General features: G+C 41.3%; 1 protein-coding gene across 1 annotated transcript in view; it reads right to left on the minus strand.

Moving 5' to 3' along the window:
* Nucleotides 1-14,972: 14,972 nt before the first annotated feature.
* The window catches only part of TFAP2D (transcription factor AP-2 delta), a 52,568-nt gene continuing 47,645 nt past the window's right edge, over nucleotides 14,973-19,895 (minus strand). The window contains exon 8 of the mRNA XM_006025671.3: nucleotides 14,973-15,192. Coding sequence (XP_006025733.1) covers nucleotides 14,973-15,192 — 220 coding nt within the window. The remainder of the gene's footprint in view (nucleotides 15,193-19,895) is intronic.

Raw genomic sequence — 19,895 nt, forward strand, 5'->3', positions numbered from 1 at the left:
ACTCTTTCCTGCTTATGCAGGGGGTCGGACTCGATGATCTATTGAGGTCCCTTCCGACCCTAACATCTATGAATCTATGAATCTATGAAAGGCCACAATTGGCCAGTTTCTTCAAGAGGTGATCATGGGATACCAGATCAAAGGCTTTTTTGAAGTCAAGATATATGACATCAATCTCTTCTCCCTTGTCCAGGTGATAGGTCACCTGGTCATATAGAGAAATGAGACTGGTCAAGCAAAATCCACCTGCAACAAACCCGTGCTGGCTATCCCTCAGGATGTTGGTGTCAGCCACTCCATTAATGATGGCCTCTTTAATAAACTTTTCTAAGACCTTTCCCAGGATAGAAGTCAGGCTGATGGGCCTATAGTTTGCCGGATCCACTTTCCTCCCTTTCTTGAAGATAGACACCACATTGGCCTTCTTCCAGTCTTCGGGCACTTCACCAGAGCACCAGGAGCTGTCAAAGATCTGTGCCAGGGGCTGGGCTATGATGTTCGTCAGCTCCTTGAGTACCCCAGGGTGTAGATTGTCAGGGCCGGCTGACTTGAAGGTATCCAACTTCTCAAGGTATTCCTTCACGAGGTCAGCATTGATGGAGGGCAGGGAATCTCCCTCACCTGGACCTCCCTGTCCTGCAGTGGACATGGGCGTCCCATGGGATTGATGAAAGACCAACGCAAAGTACCCATTTAATAGGTTGGCTTTTTCCTGGGCGTCAGTTGTCAGTTGTTCCATCTGGTCTAGCAGGGGTCCAATGTTGCCTTTGCTTTTCCTTTGGCTCCCCACATATCTGAAAAAGAACTGTTTATTGTCCTTGATACTCGAAGCTACTTGGAGTTCAGTTGCAGCCTGGCTTTCCTGGCTTGCTCCCTGCAGGACTGGACCAGTGCAGAATGCTGGTAACAATAACAACAACAATACTGATAACAGGAACAACGTGGACACCGGAACTAGTACGTGTCTCACCAGTGCCATATACAGAAGCAAAGTTGCTTCTCTACTCTTATAACCCTGTTTATATATCCAAAGATTGTATTAACTTTTTTCTTTTGCAACATTTATTAGGAACTCATGCTGAGGTGGTTGTCCACTATACCTCCTAGATCCTTTTCATAGTCATCTCATACCGGGATGCATTCTTCCTTTCTGTTTGTCTGATCATCATGCCTTGCTTTTAGATTCATAACTTTGCCTTTTCATTGAAACACACTTTGCTTGCACAGGACAAGTATATCAGTGAATTCAGGTGGCTCTGGCTCAGCCTTGGATCAGACCAATGCTACTTTTCTATGAGTCTGATTTTATTCAAGATTATCCTGCTCTCATCATTATTTATTACTGTGGCAATCTTTGCAAATCTGGTCAACAATGGATGTGTCTACACAAGATGCTAAATGTGTAGTAGACTAATTCTACTTTGTATTAGAGCATCACAGTGAAAGCCATGCTACTGTGCTAATGCGCAGTAGAATCAGTCTACTGCAGATTAGCATCACTTAAAAGGCATGTGACAATGCTACCGCTCAGTAGCACCAGTAACTGCACATTTATTTATTACCTGTTATTCCAGGTACTAAACTTAATGCTCAGTAACCACAGTACATTAACGCACGTGTAGATGGGCTTAGTGAATTCATATTTAAGTCCAGATCACTGAATAGGCTCCATCTTGCAAACCCACATCCATGACGAGAATATAAGTAATTCCGCATGAGTAATTCCAGTGAATTGACATTTTCAAGTTAATTCAAAAGCCAGTTCCTACCAGTGAAGTACAGTTGAAAGGAAAAATCTCAGTAAAATCATTTAACCTGGGAGGCTCAGGAGACATAGGTTCAGTTCTATCAAAAACGTATAGTGTAATCTTGAAAAATTCACTTAATTGTTCTATTCCTCAATTTCCCATATGTAAAATGAAGAAAGTAGGAGGGGCTCAGCATTTAACAGAAGTAGCTATCTGATATTTTGTAAGTGGTGTAAAAATGAAAAGCCCCGCTTAAATGCTGAACATTTTTATTCCTGGTAAGGATGTAAAGAGTTGTTGTGACACATATTACAGTAGGGGGGAGTGGCAGGCATGTAGTTTTTAAAAGACAAGTCAGGAGTCAAATGTTCTCAGTGGACACGTCTACACATGCATTAATGCTCTGTGATTAGGGCACATTAGGTTTAGTGCCTACAATAACAGGTACTAACTTAATCTGCCGTAATTGGCAATACCGCGCAGTAGCACAGGCATACATTTTTTATGTGACCCTAATGCACAGTAGAATTAATCTACTGCACTTTTAGCATCTCGTTTAGATGTGCACAGTATGTGCTTTGTTTTAAGCTTATTTTAGCCTGACTTTTGAGTCTGGTCCTGGAAGTCTATTCAAAATTACTCTTTCTGGGGCCTGAGGTGAGTTTTAGGTACCTCAGAGCAATGCTCTGAATTGCAGTGGAGCTTAAGAAAGGGTTAGGAGATGTTCAATGCATAATTCCTCCATGTGCATTGCTTTTGAGAGTACTCAGCAGCCCTGCTATGTACACCTATGGAGCTCTTCAGTCCGAAGTGGAGATGCGTAATGAGTTTAGGTACCTAACCAGTGTTGTGGCTCCTGGCACAGGCCCTTTTGAACTGAGCAAGTGTGTTTTTAGTGCAATCCCAGAGTGAGATATTCTTGGTTCTTTACTACAAAGAATTTTATCAAGGACCCAGAAAAAAACATAAATATCAGTAAAGTCTGCATGTGATTGGAAGATGGGAGGAGTGATAAATATGAAGAGAACAGGTTCTGGTCACAGTTATCTCAATATAACCAAATGTAAGGCCACATATTTAGGTATAAAGCATATGATCCATTCTTACAGGATAGGGGTCTTCATAAGACACCATGATTGGCTTGGTGTCATGGTACCATGTCAGCAAAACCTGTACTCCCAGTGTGACAGTGGCCAAAAGGACTCATGCAAACTTTGGGTCTATAAAGAGAAGACTATCATACAAGAGTTATGAGCATTGTTGACATCAGAAGCCCCTCTTCATCAAAGATGATGGTGCTAGGGTGAGGGTGGTTGAGTCAAGGTGTGTGTGCGGATGACTGTACACATACTTTTCATTACAAAACCTGAAACACCCCTTCCTGTGTGAATTCCTCTGCTGCTGCTGCTTCATCTTTCACTTTCCCTGCTTTTCCCACAAGCTCATGCTGTTGCTGTTCAAAAACTTATATAAATCTGCAAAGCCCCAGGATGGTGGTAGCCCCAAGTATGGTTTTCTATATCAGCCAGGGTTCTGGCCCAGAGTCAGTAGGTTTTATTGAATGGATGAAAGTGGTTGACACTGTGAGTGCATCTACCCATTGCCTTACAGCAACATAGCAGCACGCTATGTCGCCGTGCAGCACGCTATAGTAACGCAGCAATCACTCAGGTCCACATGTGATCACTAGCTATGGTATAGTGTGCCACTATGGCAGCATAGTGGCAAAATCTAACCATGTGCTGCAATATGGTGCACATATTGGACTGTGCTTTAATATTTCCAAAATAAAGCACTGGGCCATAGCAGTATTACCATACGGTGATGTGTAGACTACTGTAAGTAGTAGTTAGGGTAATTTTCTGTGAAGTGAATGTGGGAGCTTTGAACTCCCTCAGACTGAGGTTGGTTCAAACTCAGGGTTTGGCTAGGCTTTAACTATTGAATAAAGGGCAGGGCACCTTCTTCTGCCATTCTGGAGTGCAAGTGGCCGTGGCCACTGTTTTGTTCTGAAGTCACTCCTGGAAGTGTATATATTGGGTCTGCCTTGAGCATAACTACTAGAGCAGGTCTCACAGGGGACTGAGGTGGAGAAATGTTTAGTTTGGGGATGGTCTGTCAGGTTTGGACAAACCTGAGCCCTTTGAAGATGGAGGCAGTTTTGGGCCCGTGCAGAAAGAGAACTGTAGATGTCTGGAGGATATTACTGGTTAGAACTTAGGTTCCTATAGATTTTCAAGCCCAGGTGGAAACAGGCAGGTGTTTTAACAACCACATCCTTGGACTTAGTAGGTTGCTTCAGCTAGCTTTAAAATAGCTAGCTTGGATACTATAAGCAGTGGTAGCCATGACACAGGTGATCTGAATATTAACTCTCTTCCTTGGGTGGGTTTTGAAATCTGCATTGAACTTCTTGCTGTCACATCTAAATTGATATCAGTAGCTGAGCTAGTAGTTAAAGTGTGCCTACACTAGATATACCCTTAGCTCCTAATGGCCAGATTTTAAAGGTATTTAGGTGCCTAAGGATGCTATTAAGTTCCTAATGGGATTTTCAAAAGATGCTTTGAAATCAATGGGTTTTAGGTACATGGGGACATTTGAAAATCCCAATAGTTGCCTCTTAGTTGACTAAGTATTTGTCCCTAAGTCACTTTGGAAAATGGAATTTAGGATGCTCAGTCATGTAGGTGTTTTGGAAGCACCTGTCCTCTTCTGATGAGAAAACAGGCTTGTTGATAAAGGAAACTGTGTTGACATAACTTAGATTTCTATAATGCATTTCATTTACTACCCCATGAGATTCTGAGGAGAAATCAACACTATACAATAACAATCGATCGTTTAAAAAAGAATTGTCAATGGGGAATCATCACCTCGTCAGGAGTCTTCAGCGAGAGAATCTGTTTCCATTCTTAACTGTAATTCAGCATTTGTGTCCATGATCTGGGGGAACAAATCTTTTAAAGTTTGCAGCTGATGTAGAAATTGATGGAATGTAAATGACAACAGGACAGGTCCATGCAGTGACTTACTTTGCAAGGTAACTGGGATGTCACTTGATCTACGTGCATTTAATATAGCTAAATGCAAGATCATACATTTAGGAACAATGACTGTAGGTCATATTTAGAGATGGGGGGCAATCTTTTGGAACACAGTGCCTCAGAAAAGAACTTAGATGTTAGGGTGAAAAACCATCACGAGCTCATTGTATGATGAGGAGGCTAAGAGAATCAATGTGATCCTTGGGGGTATAAGGGGGAATATCATGTAGAAACCACTGTTTGCAGTATTAGCAAGACCATACTTTGAAAGGACATTGATAAATGGGAATGGGCTAATGAAAGAGCTTCAAAAATGAATAAGGGCTTGTATTATAGCAAGGTCTGGTCTAGCTGCCTTGCAGTGATAGACAAAAGAAGCTCAATCTATTTAGCTTAGTAAAGAGGTTAGGAGGTGACTTAATTACAGTATCTAAGTACTAACATGGGAAAGACATTTTTAACAGTAAAGGGCTCTTTAAACCAGCAAGTACAAACTCCCAGAGATCCAATTGCTGGAAGCCCAGGCTAGACAAATGCAGATTAGAAGAGATGGGAGAGTATTTTACTAGCATAATTAACCACTGGAACAATTTAGTGAAGGATGTAGTGAATCCTCCATCACTAGATATATGCATGTCAAGTTTAGATGTTTCTCAGAAGATAAATTATGCTCAGCCCAAAGTTATAGCTATGTTTTAGGAAGGAACCGAACCATTTGTTGATATGTTATAGCTTGTGTTCTGCTCAGAGTCATACTAGGTGACCATCATGGTCCCTCTGTGTTGAAAATCTGTAGATCTCAGAGCTCTCACCTCAGCATATTCCTTCATAAAAGAATTCAGGCTGAGTTAGATTTCTGGAACAGGGGTTACCACCGCTGCACAGTCCTTTTGCACACTCCCCCTGGGGCCTGCTGCTTGATACCTTACAGCTCCAAACAATTGCAATTGTTTTTTAGAATGACCTGTTCTTTTTACTCCTGTTCCTCCTGTACCTCCAATTGTCTTTTTGTAAAATGAAGTTTGGGTTTTTTATTTTTCAAGGAGAACTGCTCTATGCCTATTCGGGAAACCTCATCCTGCAATGTAAAAAAACTGCCTGCTGTTCTGTTATGCATAAGAGGCCTTTTATGTATGAATTCATAGTAGAAGACATATTGAAAATTGGCCAGCATTCATTGTGATAGAAAATGCTGAAGTTAGTGAACCTGAGGCATGTCTACACATGCATTAATGCACATTAGATCCAGTACCTCCATTGTGAGGTACTAGGAAAATGTGCAATAGCCTGTCTTAATGCACATTAATTAAAGAGCATTGTTTCTAGGGCTCCTATACACATGCAGGGAGCTAGCTCTGACAGCTAGAAATCCAGCAGGTTGGAGAAGACATGATTAATTGAGTCTGCTGGAGCACAGAAATACACATGCTCCAGCAGACTCTGGTGTCACGTGCATTAGCGTCCGTGCACCAAGAAATGGTGGTGTGGCACTTTGAACTAAAGCTTGTTCATCTGACCCCAGCAGTCTATCCTGCCCAAGTGCAGGGGGGATGGACCCAATGATCTTGCAAGGTCCCTTCCAACCCCTAACATCTATGAATGTATGATGAGCTTTAGTTCAAAGCACCCCACTGCCTTTTTCAGCATGGGGGAGGCTGATACATGTGATGCTTGGTTGCTTTTAATTGAGCACTCCCTAATTAAAGCAACCACAGAGCATGTGTAAAAATAAATTAATGACACTTAATGCACATTAGCCTATTTTAATGTGCATTAACTAAATAGCATGCTTTTTAGTGATGCTTTAATGTGCATTAAAATAAGCTAATGAAGATTAAAGACCATGTGTAGATGCACGCATTGAGCCCTATCAGATAGCAAAAGTTACGAAATTTTACCCTTTTAAATGGCAAAGTTATCAGCACTGTTGGGTATCATACTGTTATACTGCTCCACATTCAGTTGTGTCAGAACCGGACAAAAGAATGGACTGACTGAGCTATTTAATCCATTGCTGCCAGTATTGGTTGCCTGGGAATGGCCTATGTAAGGGAAAGATAGATTGCTGTTTAAGGAGGAACTATCCCTGGGTAACGCAGCACGTGGTTTATTTTTAACTGGAAGACAACGTTTTAAGCTGCTGCTTGTATACAGAGACAGTGAGATGTCATATTTTGGGGCAGTTGGAAAAGAAATAATATCCTCAACATGGGTGTTATGGACTGAAGCATTAAAAAGGCAAGAAATGATAGTACAAATGCATTGATTATGGTGTTCCCAGTTACAGGAAGCTATTTAAATGAGAGCACTGGGACCCAGTAGTGATATTCCAATGGTTTTTTTTTGTAATCTATAATGATGTGCTTCTGTACATTTTATCATGTCAGCTAAGTATGTGCATTCACACAGAGCTTGCTCATCTGCTAACATCCTGTTTTATCATGTACTGGGCTCAGGGTATAATCTCCAGTGGACTTTTGTTGGTTGTTCCAGAGGCCTGTTCAAGAGTATGGAGAGAGGGTACCCTGTTCAACATCACCAACTGAAATGTAGTTACAGGGGGGGATCCAAGAGGGGTGTACTGGTGCTCTTGCACCAGCCTTTGATTCCTGCTCCACCCAAAGTTTAAAGCAGCTTTTCTAGTCAGGCAATGCTGAGGGATTTAATTGACTTCATGGTTCAGTACAGTCTATCTGATTCCTTCTCAACTCTTTATTCCACAGGTGTTAGTGATCCTTTCTTCTTTATAATGGTCTCAATGTTCCACCAATCAAGCTATCCTTTGTTCTGCAATCCTACTGTCTGTTCCCTACTCCTGGTAAGGAAGCTCCTAATTCACAGCCCTGCAGATTGTTTTTTTAACTCATTCCAATGAATGAAGTTATATTTGTTTTTGTTTCAATCTTAATAATACAGCCCTAGGCCCCTAGCATATTAGTAAAGCTTCTAGTTTATTTTTAACTGGAGAAAAAATATTTGGGGGGTTTTTTTTATATGTGATGATTCACCTCACCATCTGCACCCCGTTTTCAAATTTCTGGATCTGATCGTGGTTACACGACAAAGCCACAGGCCTTGGGCTTTGCTAGTTACCCCGTAAAGATGTTTTTAATGATAAACTGGAAGATCTGTTTACACATGGTAGGTAAAATTCTGGTTTCATTTAAGTCCGTGGTAGTTTTGCTTGCTTGGAGTGCTGTCAGAAGGGTTGAGGGAACTTACCATTCCACGGGATCAGATCCTCTGGGCTCAGAGGTCTGATTTAGCCTCATTATAGGGAATCGGGGAAGGGGAATAGGCACCATTTACACCAACCCTGGCTCAGTGCCCTGGGCCAAGCTGGTTCTAGTAGGCCAATCCTTTGAGGCCATAGGCAAGAGGTCCCACCGACCTCAGCTCTTAGAGGCTAGATCCAGCCTGCAGTACTCTGTTTGGGCAAAGACTTGAGGTACTTGTCCCTGATCCTTGTGCGCTTCCTTGTTTCGTTTGTCAGATCTCCAGTTTTGACTCTTGACTTCTGGCACATCCTGACCCTGGCTTTGGCTCCTAATTCTGGCACATCTGGATTCTGCCTTTGGCTCTTGGCTCTGATTTCTGGCAGTCCTGACCCTGGTTCTGGCATATCCTGATTCTAGCCTTGACCTCTGATTCCAGTTCAATCTCTTGACATTATCCTGACTCTAGCTTAGGCTCCTGATTCCTGGTTGCTGGCATCTCCGAACCCCTTGCTCCCTGAGAATCAGACCCCAGACATTGCTCATGTGTCAGGTGACCATCCCTGACCACTCAAGCCTCAATCCCTGACCGAACCTGCGTGTATCACATCTCAGAACAATGTAGGCCATTACCTAAAGGACCTTCCAGCCCTCTGCTCACTGGGTAGTCAAGAGGCCAGGAGGGGAGCAAGCCAGAGGTCATATGACTAAGTGAGATACACATTGACTTAGAAGAGCAGGGCCCTCAGTTCTGGTAACTGCCCTTGAACCACCTCATACAAAAGTTATCATGCAATTGTCTGTTTTATCCAATGATGATTAAGTGCAAGATGCCAAAAAGCCATGAATCAAATATTCTACTTCCATGGCTACATGTGGATGTGTACGTAACACTTAGATGCATCAAGATAAAATAGGAATTGGCCCTTTCTCTCTCTGTCTTTCTTTTCTACAGCTATAATATGGGAATAATAGTGCTTTTGTTCTCTCATCTGTGCATTGTCTGTTTTTCATTTATCTCAAACACATGCTCTTTGTATGAGGGGCAGTTGCTTGCTATGTGTTCACACGATGTCTTGAACAATGGGCCTTGTTTTCAGTTGACGGTCCTATGCATCCCTGTAAAAAATGTATGTTAACGATAGTTACTACTCCATGGCTAGGTCTTCCTGAGTTTTCCAGACACAAAAATTATTTCCAAAAAACAGACATCACATTAAATCAACATAGATTTTATTGCCGTGAAATGTTCAATCAAATGTGGTCATTATCTTCATAGACTCATGTAAAACAGACAGGTCGTATAGGAAATAGAAATATAAAAGATTATGTTTCTTCACCACTGAATTATAAATTAAATTAAATTAAGTGGAAGGGAAAAGAAAAACCCCCAAACCAATAAATAGGACATTGTTTGTTTGTGACCAAGTGCGCACTCACATTTAAATACAATCACAACAGCTGCTGTACAGAACAGAATTCATCATACAAAATAAATAAAATAAAAGAATAATAAAAAAGAATAGCATTAAAAAAGGTCAGATCTCTCAAAATGACCTTCGCCTTGTAAAGGAAAAAGGAATCATCTTCCTCTTCCCCCCCATTCCCTAATCAGCTATATTTTGAGTCTCCACGAATCTGTAATGGGGGCAGAAGGGAAGATATGGTTATAATTACAGTTCCTGTATAATTATTGTCATTGATTTTTTTCCCTTGTGTTGCAAGGTTGTATCTTCCATGAAACTTGTTTTTTCCTTGCCCTTTAAAGTAAACAAGCAGAGCAGCAGAGTTACTTCTCTGAAGGGTAAAAGAAAGTTAAATTATTTTGGAATTCATCACCAGCCCTTTGATTCCTGATTTCTAAGACCAAAAAGAGTCTAATAGGTTAGAAGAAGCTTTCAGGGATGCTGGGCTGTCAGGAAATGGGAAAGCAACCTCATTAGCTTTTAGCTTTTCTACAACAAGTCGAGTCTCAGCTCCGCCAGTGAGTCAATTTGAAAAGGAAGACATGAGCAGGGGGTAGTATATACACCCAGGCCTATGGTTTGAGAGGGCTGTGCATTGTGTCTGCTTGTAGTTAGCAAAAGTTTGAAGGGAGACTTCAAAGAATTAAAGCCTTGTTAACTTGGCGGACTGATCACCACCTCCCAGTGGTTATCAAGAGTTTATGTCGGGGAAGGGGTGCAAAACACCTTATAGGCCAAATTCATCATTAGGGAAATAATGGAGTGACAGCAGGAAGAAGTTACATTTTGAAGCTGCTTCTAACTGCTTGCTAGGATGAAGATCAGGTCTCTTACGGTGCTGAATTGTTAGCTGGGGTGCAGGTTGTAGCCATGTCGGTTGGTCTAAGGACATAGCAGACAAAATTGTTTGGGTAAATATGATATTGGATATCATATAGTTTATTAGATATTTTATTTGAGTTGGTCTAATAAAAGATATCAGAAGTACCCAAACAATGTTAGCTGGTGAGGTCACAGCCTTTCATGCGCTGAGCTCACCTGACATGATGCAGACCTCTAGGAACTCTACTAGAGCAGCTTATTTCTTTCTCCCCTTTCTATATCAAAGGTGCATGGCACACTTTCCTCTGTGGGCACAATAGCACAAATGGGCTCTGCAGGAGACCAGTGAGGTCTAGAGCAGAGGCTAGAAATGAGGATCATGGGATTTCATTCCTAGCTCTGCCAAGGATTTACCATTTGACTTTGGGGAAGTCATTTATGACCAAATTCTGATTCCCTTCCTTCACCATGAATAATAAAGTTAGGACTCCATAAGGGCATGGCTATACACGGAGTGAGTCGTTACTAGACCAGAGCAAGTGTAGCGATATTTGACCTTTATCGCTTTGTGTCTATGGGATAATTGTGTTAATATACTTAGCACTTTAGGGGTTTTTCAAGCCTCATGAAATACAGGATTGTAAATTGATTTGAAAGCCTTGGATGGAAGGGCCAAAGCTAACAGACTTGCTGAAATGTAAAGAAGTCAGTACAGTTACAATCTCAATTGATCGAAATAGTCACTCCACACTTGAAACACAGGTCTATTTTTGAGGTTAAATAATATCGGTTCATTTCTTTTCACTTTTTTTTTTTTCTTTTTCAAAACTTTCCTGCAGTTTGAGGTGTTTTTCATGGTAGCAAACATGAAATTAGACTGGTGGCCCTCAAAGTGTTTTAACTTTAGCTGAACTGATGGAAAAAAAAAATGGATTAAAGTGCCTCTATCATAGGCGTCTGCTGTGTTGAGATTAGACTGATTTTCAATCACATTTTTTTCTATAGGCACAAAGAAAAGAAAAAGAGGGGGGAATATTTTGAATGTGTATGGAGGGCTGATGAGATTTTAGGCTTGGACTTTCAAAGGATCCTAAGAAAGGTTAGATATATCTGTCCTAGAGGCAAGCATTTTCAGAGTGATAGCCTTTTTATTAGACCAATTGCATGGCTGGGGTAAAATCAGACATGCTTTCAAATGTAAGGTATTCCTCATCAGGGTGAAGACCTGATGCCTTGCCATTCAAAAGCTTGTCTAACTTTATGTCAGTCATGCAGCCAGTACAATAAGAGATATCACCCTAAAAATCCTTGCGCCTCTCATAATTCCTGGACCATTATGGCTCCAACATCATTCTAATGCAATCATACGTCTACACTGACATTTTTTATTGATCCTGAAGGCAGCTTTCAACCAGCTTGAACCATACGAACCATCTCTCTCAATCTTTAATTTTCCTTCCTGCCTGCACCACAGCCCTCCCCATTGTGCTTCCTGTCCCTGAAACAGATCCCTTCTAGGAGTTAGTCTGAGAATGACTTGTCTCTCCTTCTGTACTTGGTTCTAATGAAAGGCACTAGAGATAGGGGTGGTGGTGGAGAAGATCTGGAAATCAGGAGCAGGAAGCTGTGGGATGGCTACAGTCCGACTTTGTGCACTTGCAACCTGCAGTGTCTGGGTGGATTTCAAATGTACTGCCAGCAGGGACAGGCCAGCTGGCACGTTTCACCGTGTACCATGAAGGCCTACAGAGCTTCAAGGTTGTGTTGGACTCCTACTGAGTGTTGAACATTGAGGTCCCCCCTATTGGTGGTCAGTGGGGATAGGTTTTAGAGCAACCTCAAAGTCAATTCAAATAGTAGTATAGGCATACCCTTAGTGGGTCAAATCCCAGTGAAATCCAAAGGAATCTTGGAGCCTAATTCTTTTAACTTCCTTGAAAATGCCAATTATCTTAAAATAATTTAAAACTACTTTCCCTCCAGAATTAGTATACAAATTTCAGCCGAGCTCCGCGGCAGCATTTGCAAGTGTTTCATGTTCAAATGTATCATGGGAGTAGGGAAAAGAAGCAGAAGTGTGATTTCAGATATAAGGGCCCAGTCCAAAAACAATCAGGGAAAGGAATCCCATTGACTTCAGTAGCTTTGGATCAGGCTTTCTGTAATTTCCTCCTATTAATTTGTAGAGCATATGGGCATAAATTCCAAGTGCTGAGACTTAAGAAACACCCATTTTCTGTGAATGCTAAATAGGTGGAAGTGTAGCTCAAGATAAAAAAAAAGAAACATGCTCCATGAATAGCAGGGGCTTGAAGTGACTGATTTCCAACAGAAAATATTGAATAGTAAGCAAAAATGAAGCATTGCAAAGGCTGTGGGATGCATAATGAATACCTTAATAATATTTCAAGCAATGTTGCAGAAGGGCAATTTCCTGGTTCAGGTATTTGCTCCATCATAACCAAATGCTAAAATCTTGATAGAATCCATTAACACAGTTCAAGCGATTGGCCTACGTGACTGATATATTTCAGAAGCTGGAATGTCAATTTAAAACATGGAGAAGCACTGAGAAAAATATCTGTAGAGTTCCCCCACTTCCATTTTACCAAACAAGCTACACAACCAGTCAAGGTTTTTCAGAATATGAAATGATATATATATATATATGCAAAAGATTTTTTAGAACATGGTCTTCTTCTACAGTTTTTCTCCCCTTGGTTCTGATTTTGGCCCACTCAGATTCTTGAAGTGGAGGAATTTAAATGGACTTTCATTATACTTTCATAGTATGGTCAATCTGGAGACATTTTAAAAGGAAATCAGCATTAATGAGAACAATTCATCTTAGACCCATGGTAGTCTAAGCCTGAGAAATGCTGTGAACCACTAACACCCAGCAGTCTTTGGGAGTTGGATTGTACTCAGGGTGTTCAGTAGTTCTGAAGATTTTGTTTTAATTATTTTTTCTTATTTCCCCTGGATTGACCAATGAAAATAGGTGAATGAGTTCCTCTTTTCATTATGGTGAGTGGCTAAACCCTTTCAAGTTCAAATCTCTGTAGAATGGTGCAGTGTTTAAGTTGCCAGGGTTATAGTTGTCATTTGCAATTGTTCCCATTTGAAATTAAAAAAAAAAAAAATCATGGCCATTTTTACCTGATCTTGAATTTTCTTAAAAGAAACCTTATTCCAATGAGGACTAAATGTAGGGCTAGACTGGCCTTGGTAGTTTCTCTTTAACAAGCAGGTACGTTTTCTAAACCTCAGTCAACTCTCAATCAATATATATACAGGGTGCTGGAACCTGTCTCTAGTGAAGTCAATGGCATGGATCCTGATGACTTCAGCAGGGGGAGAAAATCAGGCAACAATGCCCACCTGTGCTTTTTGAAAACCAATCTGATCTCTTTTGTGCTGCCTATTTGCAGCCAATATGCTAGTGCCACAGTATTCTGCCCTTCTGAATGAAGAGACACAAGGGAAACAGCAAAAGAAACGGTGAGCTAATAAAGTAAAAATCCTGGGGCAGAAGGATGGAATTAACTGCAAGCAGTGGAATTGGACTGGACAAACCTCGTTTTGAAGCAAGCAGAACATGTTGAATGTATGATGCTGTGTGTAGCTGGGGGTCAATTAATACCTTCGAAATAGGGGAGAAGGGCCATTAACCCTCCGGCTGCTGTGGACTAGACCAGTCTATCCTAGGTGTCATAACAATTTTGAATTTTTTTTTTTAAGACTCTTTTTTGGAACCTCTGCATCCCAGCATTATTGCAAGTGGCAAGTCAGCTGCAGCAGTGAGCTGTAGAAGGAAAGAAAGCATCATGAAATCAAGGCAAACCAAAAGGCCTCTCCGCCTGCCTGCAGGCCCAGATCTGATTCAGATGTCAGGAGGAGGGGCTAAAAAGATGCAAGCCCCTCCTATTGTTGAATCTAACCTCTCGTTCTTAGTGTGGAGGATGTTCCTGGAACCCTCAAGACCTTTTAATTGCCATCTGTGATCTCCTTCCCTCGAGAGACACTTCTTGAATGGTGGGGACAGAGCCCTGATGGGCTTCGGCATTATTTCAACTCTACCAATACATGCCCAAACTGAGAGAGGCTGCCCCCACACTGAATGGTTCATCATTTCCAGGACATAGAGGCTCATCTCTTTCCAAGTTCCAGTATTGTCCCTTGATGCTCAGTTTGGTGGGTCGAAGGAGGCACTCCTTCCAGTTTTCTCCATCACATGGGCGAAGTCATCGTGACAGATCTGTGTACCCCATGGCTGATGTGCTTTCCAGATCCCTACCTATGTTGCCAGATAAGAAAGTGCTTTGAGTTAGCCTGTGACAAACCACGCACGCCGCCTCAGCCAGGTCCAGAAGTGCTTATAGAAAATGGTGCTAGTGTATTATTCGGAACGATCAAATACTACGTGCACAAAAAAAAAAAGGAGTTTAGAGCAACATCAATAAAAAAAGTGACAATTTCATCACACAATTACTGTACACTGCTGTTCTAAGAGTGGAGTATTTCTCTCTCTCTCTCTCTTTCACTCTCGTGTTTAATCTTTTTTTTTCCTCTTTTGGATTTGGTCCACTGGAGATAAATCACCCTCAATGATATATATATTTAAAAAAAATATCAGCAGCAAGACTCTCTTGAAATAGATTCTGTTTGATGTAGCTAGTCTGTCTTTTCTGTTTTGCCCTCTTTCACAGCAGCCTCTGAAGTTTTCCGCAGGGGGGCTTTCTCCGTGTTGGCATGTCCTTGGCCAGATTCAGCAGCTCCGCCGTTTTTGTGCGATGTGTGTTTTTCCAAGTAGTTCAGCATTTCACTGAGAACAGTTTGGAAAGTGCTGAGGGCAGCACATATTGCAGGCGTTCCAAAACCGTGAGTGATCAAGCTAGAAATGGGAGAGAGAGACAAAAAGAGACAAATATTGAAGAGTTTACTCTACACAGATTATGATATAGTGAAATTCAAGACTTTTTAAAATATTTATTGCCTTGGAGGAAAAAGAAAAAAACAGATTAGATGCAATTTCAAAGGCTGGTTTGGCAGTAGGAATATCAGGTTTGAAACACCTAGGGACTAATCCTAAAGTGGTGTATCACCATTGACTGTAATGGAGCCATGGCCACTTACACCACCTCAGAATCTGCCCTGTTACTGTATTTGAATCCCAACTATATTGATTTTATCCTGCTTAGGTAGATTAAATGCATTCTGCACAGTTTATTGAACCTTTCACATGAAACTGTTAAAAAAACAGGGGTCTGGTTACTGAGCACAGGTGTTATAGGCAGTGTTCACCAATGTAAATGTGTGTCTTTCTGTTGTAAGACAGAAGGTTTTGTGTTCCTGCTCCGTGGCTGCATTTAGATGGTGCTGCATGAATATAAAGAGCTTGGAGACTGAGGGTGATATATACCTCTAGGGTCGGATCCTGTTCCACATATTCGATGAGGAAGGGATCGAAGACCTTAGGGGCCTAAGTGTGATTGTAGTCCAGCGCAAGTCTCTAAATAATGTTAATTCAAAAGATAGATAAGCAGACTATCCTCCTTTTCTCTTCTCTTTTTGTGTCTCAACTTTAAAAGTCAAGATGATATGCCACAAGAGTAGATGGACTAATGGATTTTCAAAGATGCAAGCTGAGTAGAATAGAATTGCACCTAAATCCATGATGTGCCTAATACCTGCAATGAAATCTGGCCCTGTTTGGATCATGCCCAATGGCAGACATGTACAAGCCAGTGATTACATTTGTAGGAAACGAATACTAGAGCTGGTCAGGAATTTTTTGACTAAAAATACTTTTGTTGGACAATTCTGATTTGTGAAAGCCAAAACCATTTGCAGGAAAAGATCAGTTCCAACAAATGTCCTGTTTGAGGGGTGAGGGCGGGGAAGGAATCCTTAATCAAAAAGGAAAAAGGAGGGGGGTAGCACTCATGTTGGACTTGTCAAAACCTCTCCTTTTGACATTTTCAACATTAAAAAGTTCTATATTTTAGCTGGCAATGGGTTTTAAAAAAAAACCCAAACAAAAGATCAAATAATAATTGAAAAGGTCAACATTGACATGAATTATTTTGAAATGACACAAGGAAAATGTTTCAGTTGACCCCAATCACACTGAGATTCAGAAGCTATGTTTGAAAGCTTTGAACTTTCCATCCTGATTCGGAACCGGGGGCAGCGGGGGGATGAAATCTCAAATTGTGCAGTACAAAAAACCCAATTTCTATTCAGCTTGAATACTGCCTACTGCTCAGCAGTGACCTCTCTGGTTGTATCGGGATTTGCATAGATAAAAACTAAAGAGAAGCCTCCCAGCAGATATCATTAGTTTAACCTAGCCCTGGCAGACAATTTTTTTGACAAAGATTTTTTGCAACGCTCATGTGAGATCTATGTTTGTATCCCCACTTATCTGGTGATGTAAAGAGAGCATTAGTATTTATGTCCCTTATTTCTTATCAGTAGCTCTTTTTTTTCCTAATTCCAGTGAATATTTTTTGCAAGTTCTTTATATTTCAAAGCTCTGGGAAGTTTAGATCTCCCTTTCTTGTTCTGATGAGAAGAGAAAGGATGATTTTACAATGGAAGCAAAAGCCTAAGAGACAGACTTAGGGTGAAAACTTCATGTGCGATTCCATAAAAACAAAACGTAGCAGTTGATTTTCAGAGCTGCTTAAGTCCTGCTGAGTTCAACATAATCTCAGGACACTCTACACCTGTGAATCAAATCAGTTTTTAGTAAGCCACCTAAATATGGATTTAACACTTGAATTTATACCACTTGAATTTGAATCTTTTGGCCTTGGATATTCTCAACTACCCTACAGACTTCCTTGAGCAACTTTACACAAGTCATTTCATTAGGCAATACTACCTCTCTGGGTATGGCAAAGATAAATGAATTGATTTTTGTGCTGCGTGTTGGGAAATTCAGAGGAAAGGAGATACCCATCAACACTTTACCATCATTATGCTTTAGCATGCCCACTGCACCCTCCTGCTTGCAATCATGCCGTGTGCTATGATGCAAGTGTGTCTGTTCATGTTTTAATGATGTCCTTACTTAAAAGCAAAAAGATCCAAGTGTGCCTGAAGGCTTGGACTCTGGTTTGGCAGCTACCTCAAGGACTTTTACATACTTCAGGCTGGTGGAGCTCTGTCACATTGCCACAGAAACATACTTAGGCTCCACAGGGGAGGAGGCTACCATCTGCAGCAATTTTTTAACACCCTAATTTAAAAAAAAAATAAAAAGCATGTGCCCCATTACCTGACTTCTGGGAACGTTAAGATCTCTAAAACCCAGAAGGCTCTACCCAGACTTCACAACATGCTGCGGATGCCTGACAGCAACCAAAGACAAGTCCCAACAATGACAGAGAGAAGTAACACAGAGCTTGCTCTTCTTATTTATGAGTAGCATGAATGGTTTCATTTATTGCAGGGGTAACCTCTTCATATTTTTATTTTGCAGTCAACTAGAAGATTGTTCATAGATATCAGATTCTGATACCTTGCCTCATGTTGAGTATAACAATGAAGCTTTTGTGTGGCATGATGTCACTGTGTAGAAGTACAGGTGTTAGAATCCAGCCCTTCAATGCTAGAAGGATAGAGCTTATAAAGGAATAGACACAGGACACAGAAAAACTTTAGATTTTACTCCAAAGTAAAATTAGACCAGTGTGTGGACATGGCAGCAGTTTTCAAATGTTGGAAAGGTTCTCATAAACCAGAAGGTGGAGGGGGGGAGGAAATCCTAACTATAAGAAAAGTAGGACAATGAAACAGGCTTCTCAGGCAAGTTGTGGAATCTCATCCACCGAGGGTGTCCAAAAGGAGGTTAGACAGGTATTTTTTAGGATGTTTTAAGAAAAGTACATCCTGCATTCATGGACTAGGTGTACCATGAAGTCCCTTTCAATCCTATGACTCTATGAAAACAGGCTCAATGTGGATAAGCTAGTTCATCCCTCACCTGGGCAGGTGAATCTGCTGTAACAAGCCAGGAAATCTATAGGTTTGGGTATAATAGTGCAGTGAGAAATATGTTGAGTTTCAAAACATACTTCATTGATTTATTTTAACCTCCAAGAGAAGGAAGTCACTTTCACCCTGCTCCAAATCTCTGTGCCTCTGGTTTTTGGGATGTCACTTTCACATCCTCTTGTCAATATCATGCCAAGCATCCCCGGGAAACTGACAACCTCAATCACTGAGGTTTTCAAGTGAGAAAAAAGGCCTGCTAAAAACATGCCAGTACCTTGTGTCCTCTGGATTGTTAGGCAGAAACAATATCCTTCTTATTTATGCCAATTATTTTTATTAAAAGGGTATATGGTTTGGGAACGATAACTGCATTTATGATATTATTTAATTTTTTTCTTTCTGCTTTTGTCTGTTCCAACTTTTGCCACAAATGTCACTTGCAAGGAAGTAATGTTTTCCTGCCACCTTGCCTTATTTTGTGGACAAGTAGCTGTTTTAGAAGTGCCTTTCTGATTGGTGGTCCTGATTTAAGTATTTTCATTAAAAAATGTTTTTATGGAAATTTAATGGAAATTTAACATTGCAGATGGAGGCTGATACAATAAATCCATTTTCCATTATCCCCATAATTGAAGGGCATTGGTTTTCTATGCATGATGAGTCGTGGCACTATAATAGCTGAGTATCTTATAGATATTAACAAATTCATCCTTACAAAACTGTACAAAACTCTTCATCAGATGAAGAGTTTACCATTGCAGATGAAGGTAGGTACAAAACCGGTGCCTGTTCCCAGGGCTACTTAGGCTTTGTTCATTGGACAGACATTGACTAAAATGCCAAAATAATCATGAAAGCGCAGTTCAGAATACAATACTACTCCCTGGCAGGCTGATGAAGTTAACCCCAGTTTACAAATAGGGAAACTGAAGCACAGAGGTTAAATGCTGGGACCAGGGTGCACATCCTGACAAGCATGAATATGCAGTTTGAGGTGCTGTAAACTGCACGCAACACACACACCCCTGTTTGCCACGCTGCTGATTTGCAGAGCAGGAGTTTTTTCACACTGGGAGATCCCAGTATCAAAAAAACCCCACAGCTAAAAAAAGCGGTGCAGCGCACACAGCGGCAGCATGTGCCACCAGAAATAGAGCCTGGGCAGCCAGAATGGCACTCTAGCAGCTGGCCAGGCTCTGTACGACCGACTTGGCACCGCTGCTGCCCTGGAAGACCCCCAGGACTGCTGGTAAGGTTGCTGGGGCCAGCACAGATGCTGACCCCAACCTCCCCTACCCCACCCAGGTCTATTTGCCATGCACCTGAGCACACGTGCAGCAGTGTGCCTGGGGATGAAAAGTAATTTGTCCCACAGGAAATTAGCATCCCTGCATGTACATGCTCATCAGGATGCACCCCAGGAGTCTGTGGGTATGCCCCAATCCCCTGGGTACAGGCTCAGCAAATCTGCTCCCAGGTCTTCATATATGTTCTGAAAAGTACCTCTTGGTTTTACAGTATGGCTAGGTAACTCATTTTGGGTGCTTGCAGATGTAAACCCCACCCTGCCAAAAAAAATGGTGCTTTGTTTTA

Source organism: Alligator sinensis, unplaced genomic scaffold (genome assembly GCF_000455745.1).
Source record: "Alligator sinensis unplaced genomic scaffold, ASM45574v1 scaffold293_1, whole genome shotgun sequence".
In the NCBI taxonomy this organism is placed as follows: domain Eukaryota; kingdom Metazoa; phylum Chordata; order Crocodylia; family Alligatoridae; genus Alligator; species Alligator sinensis.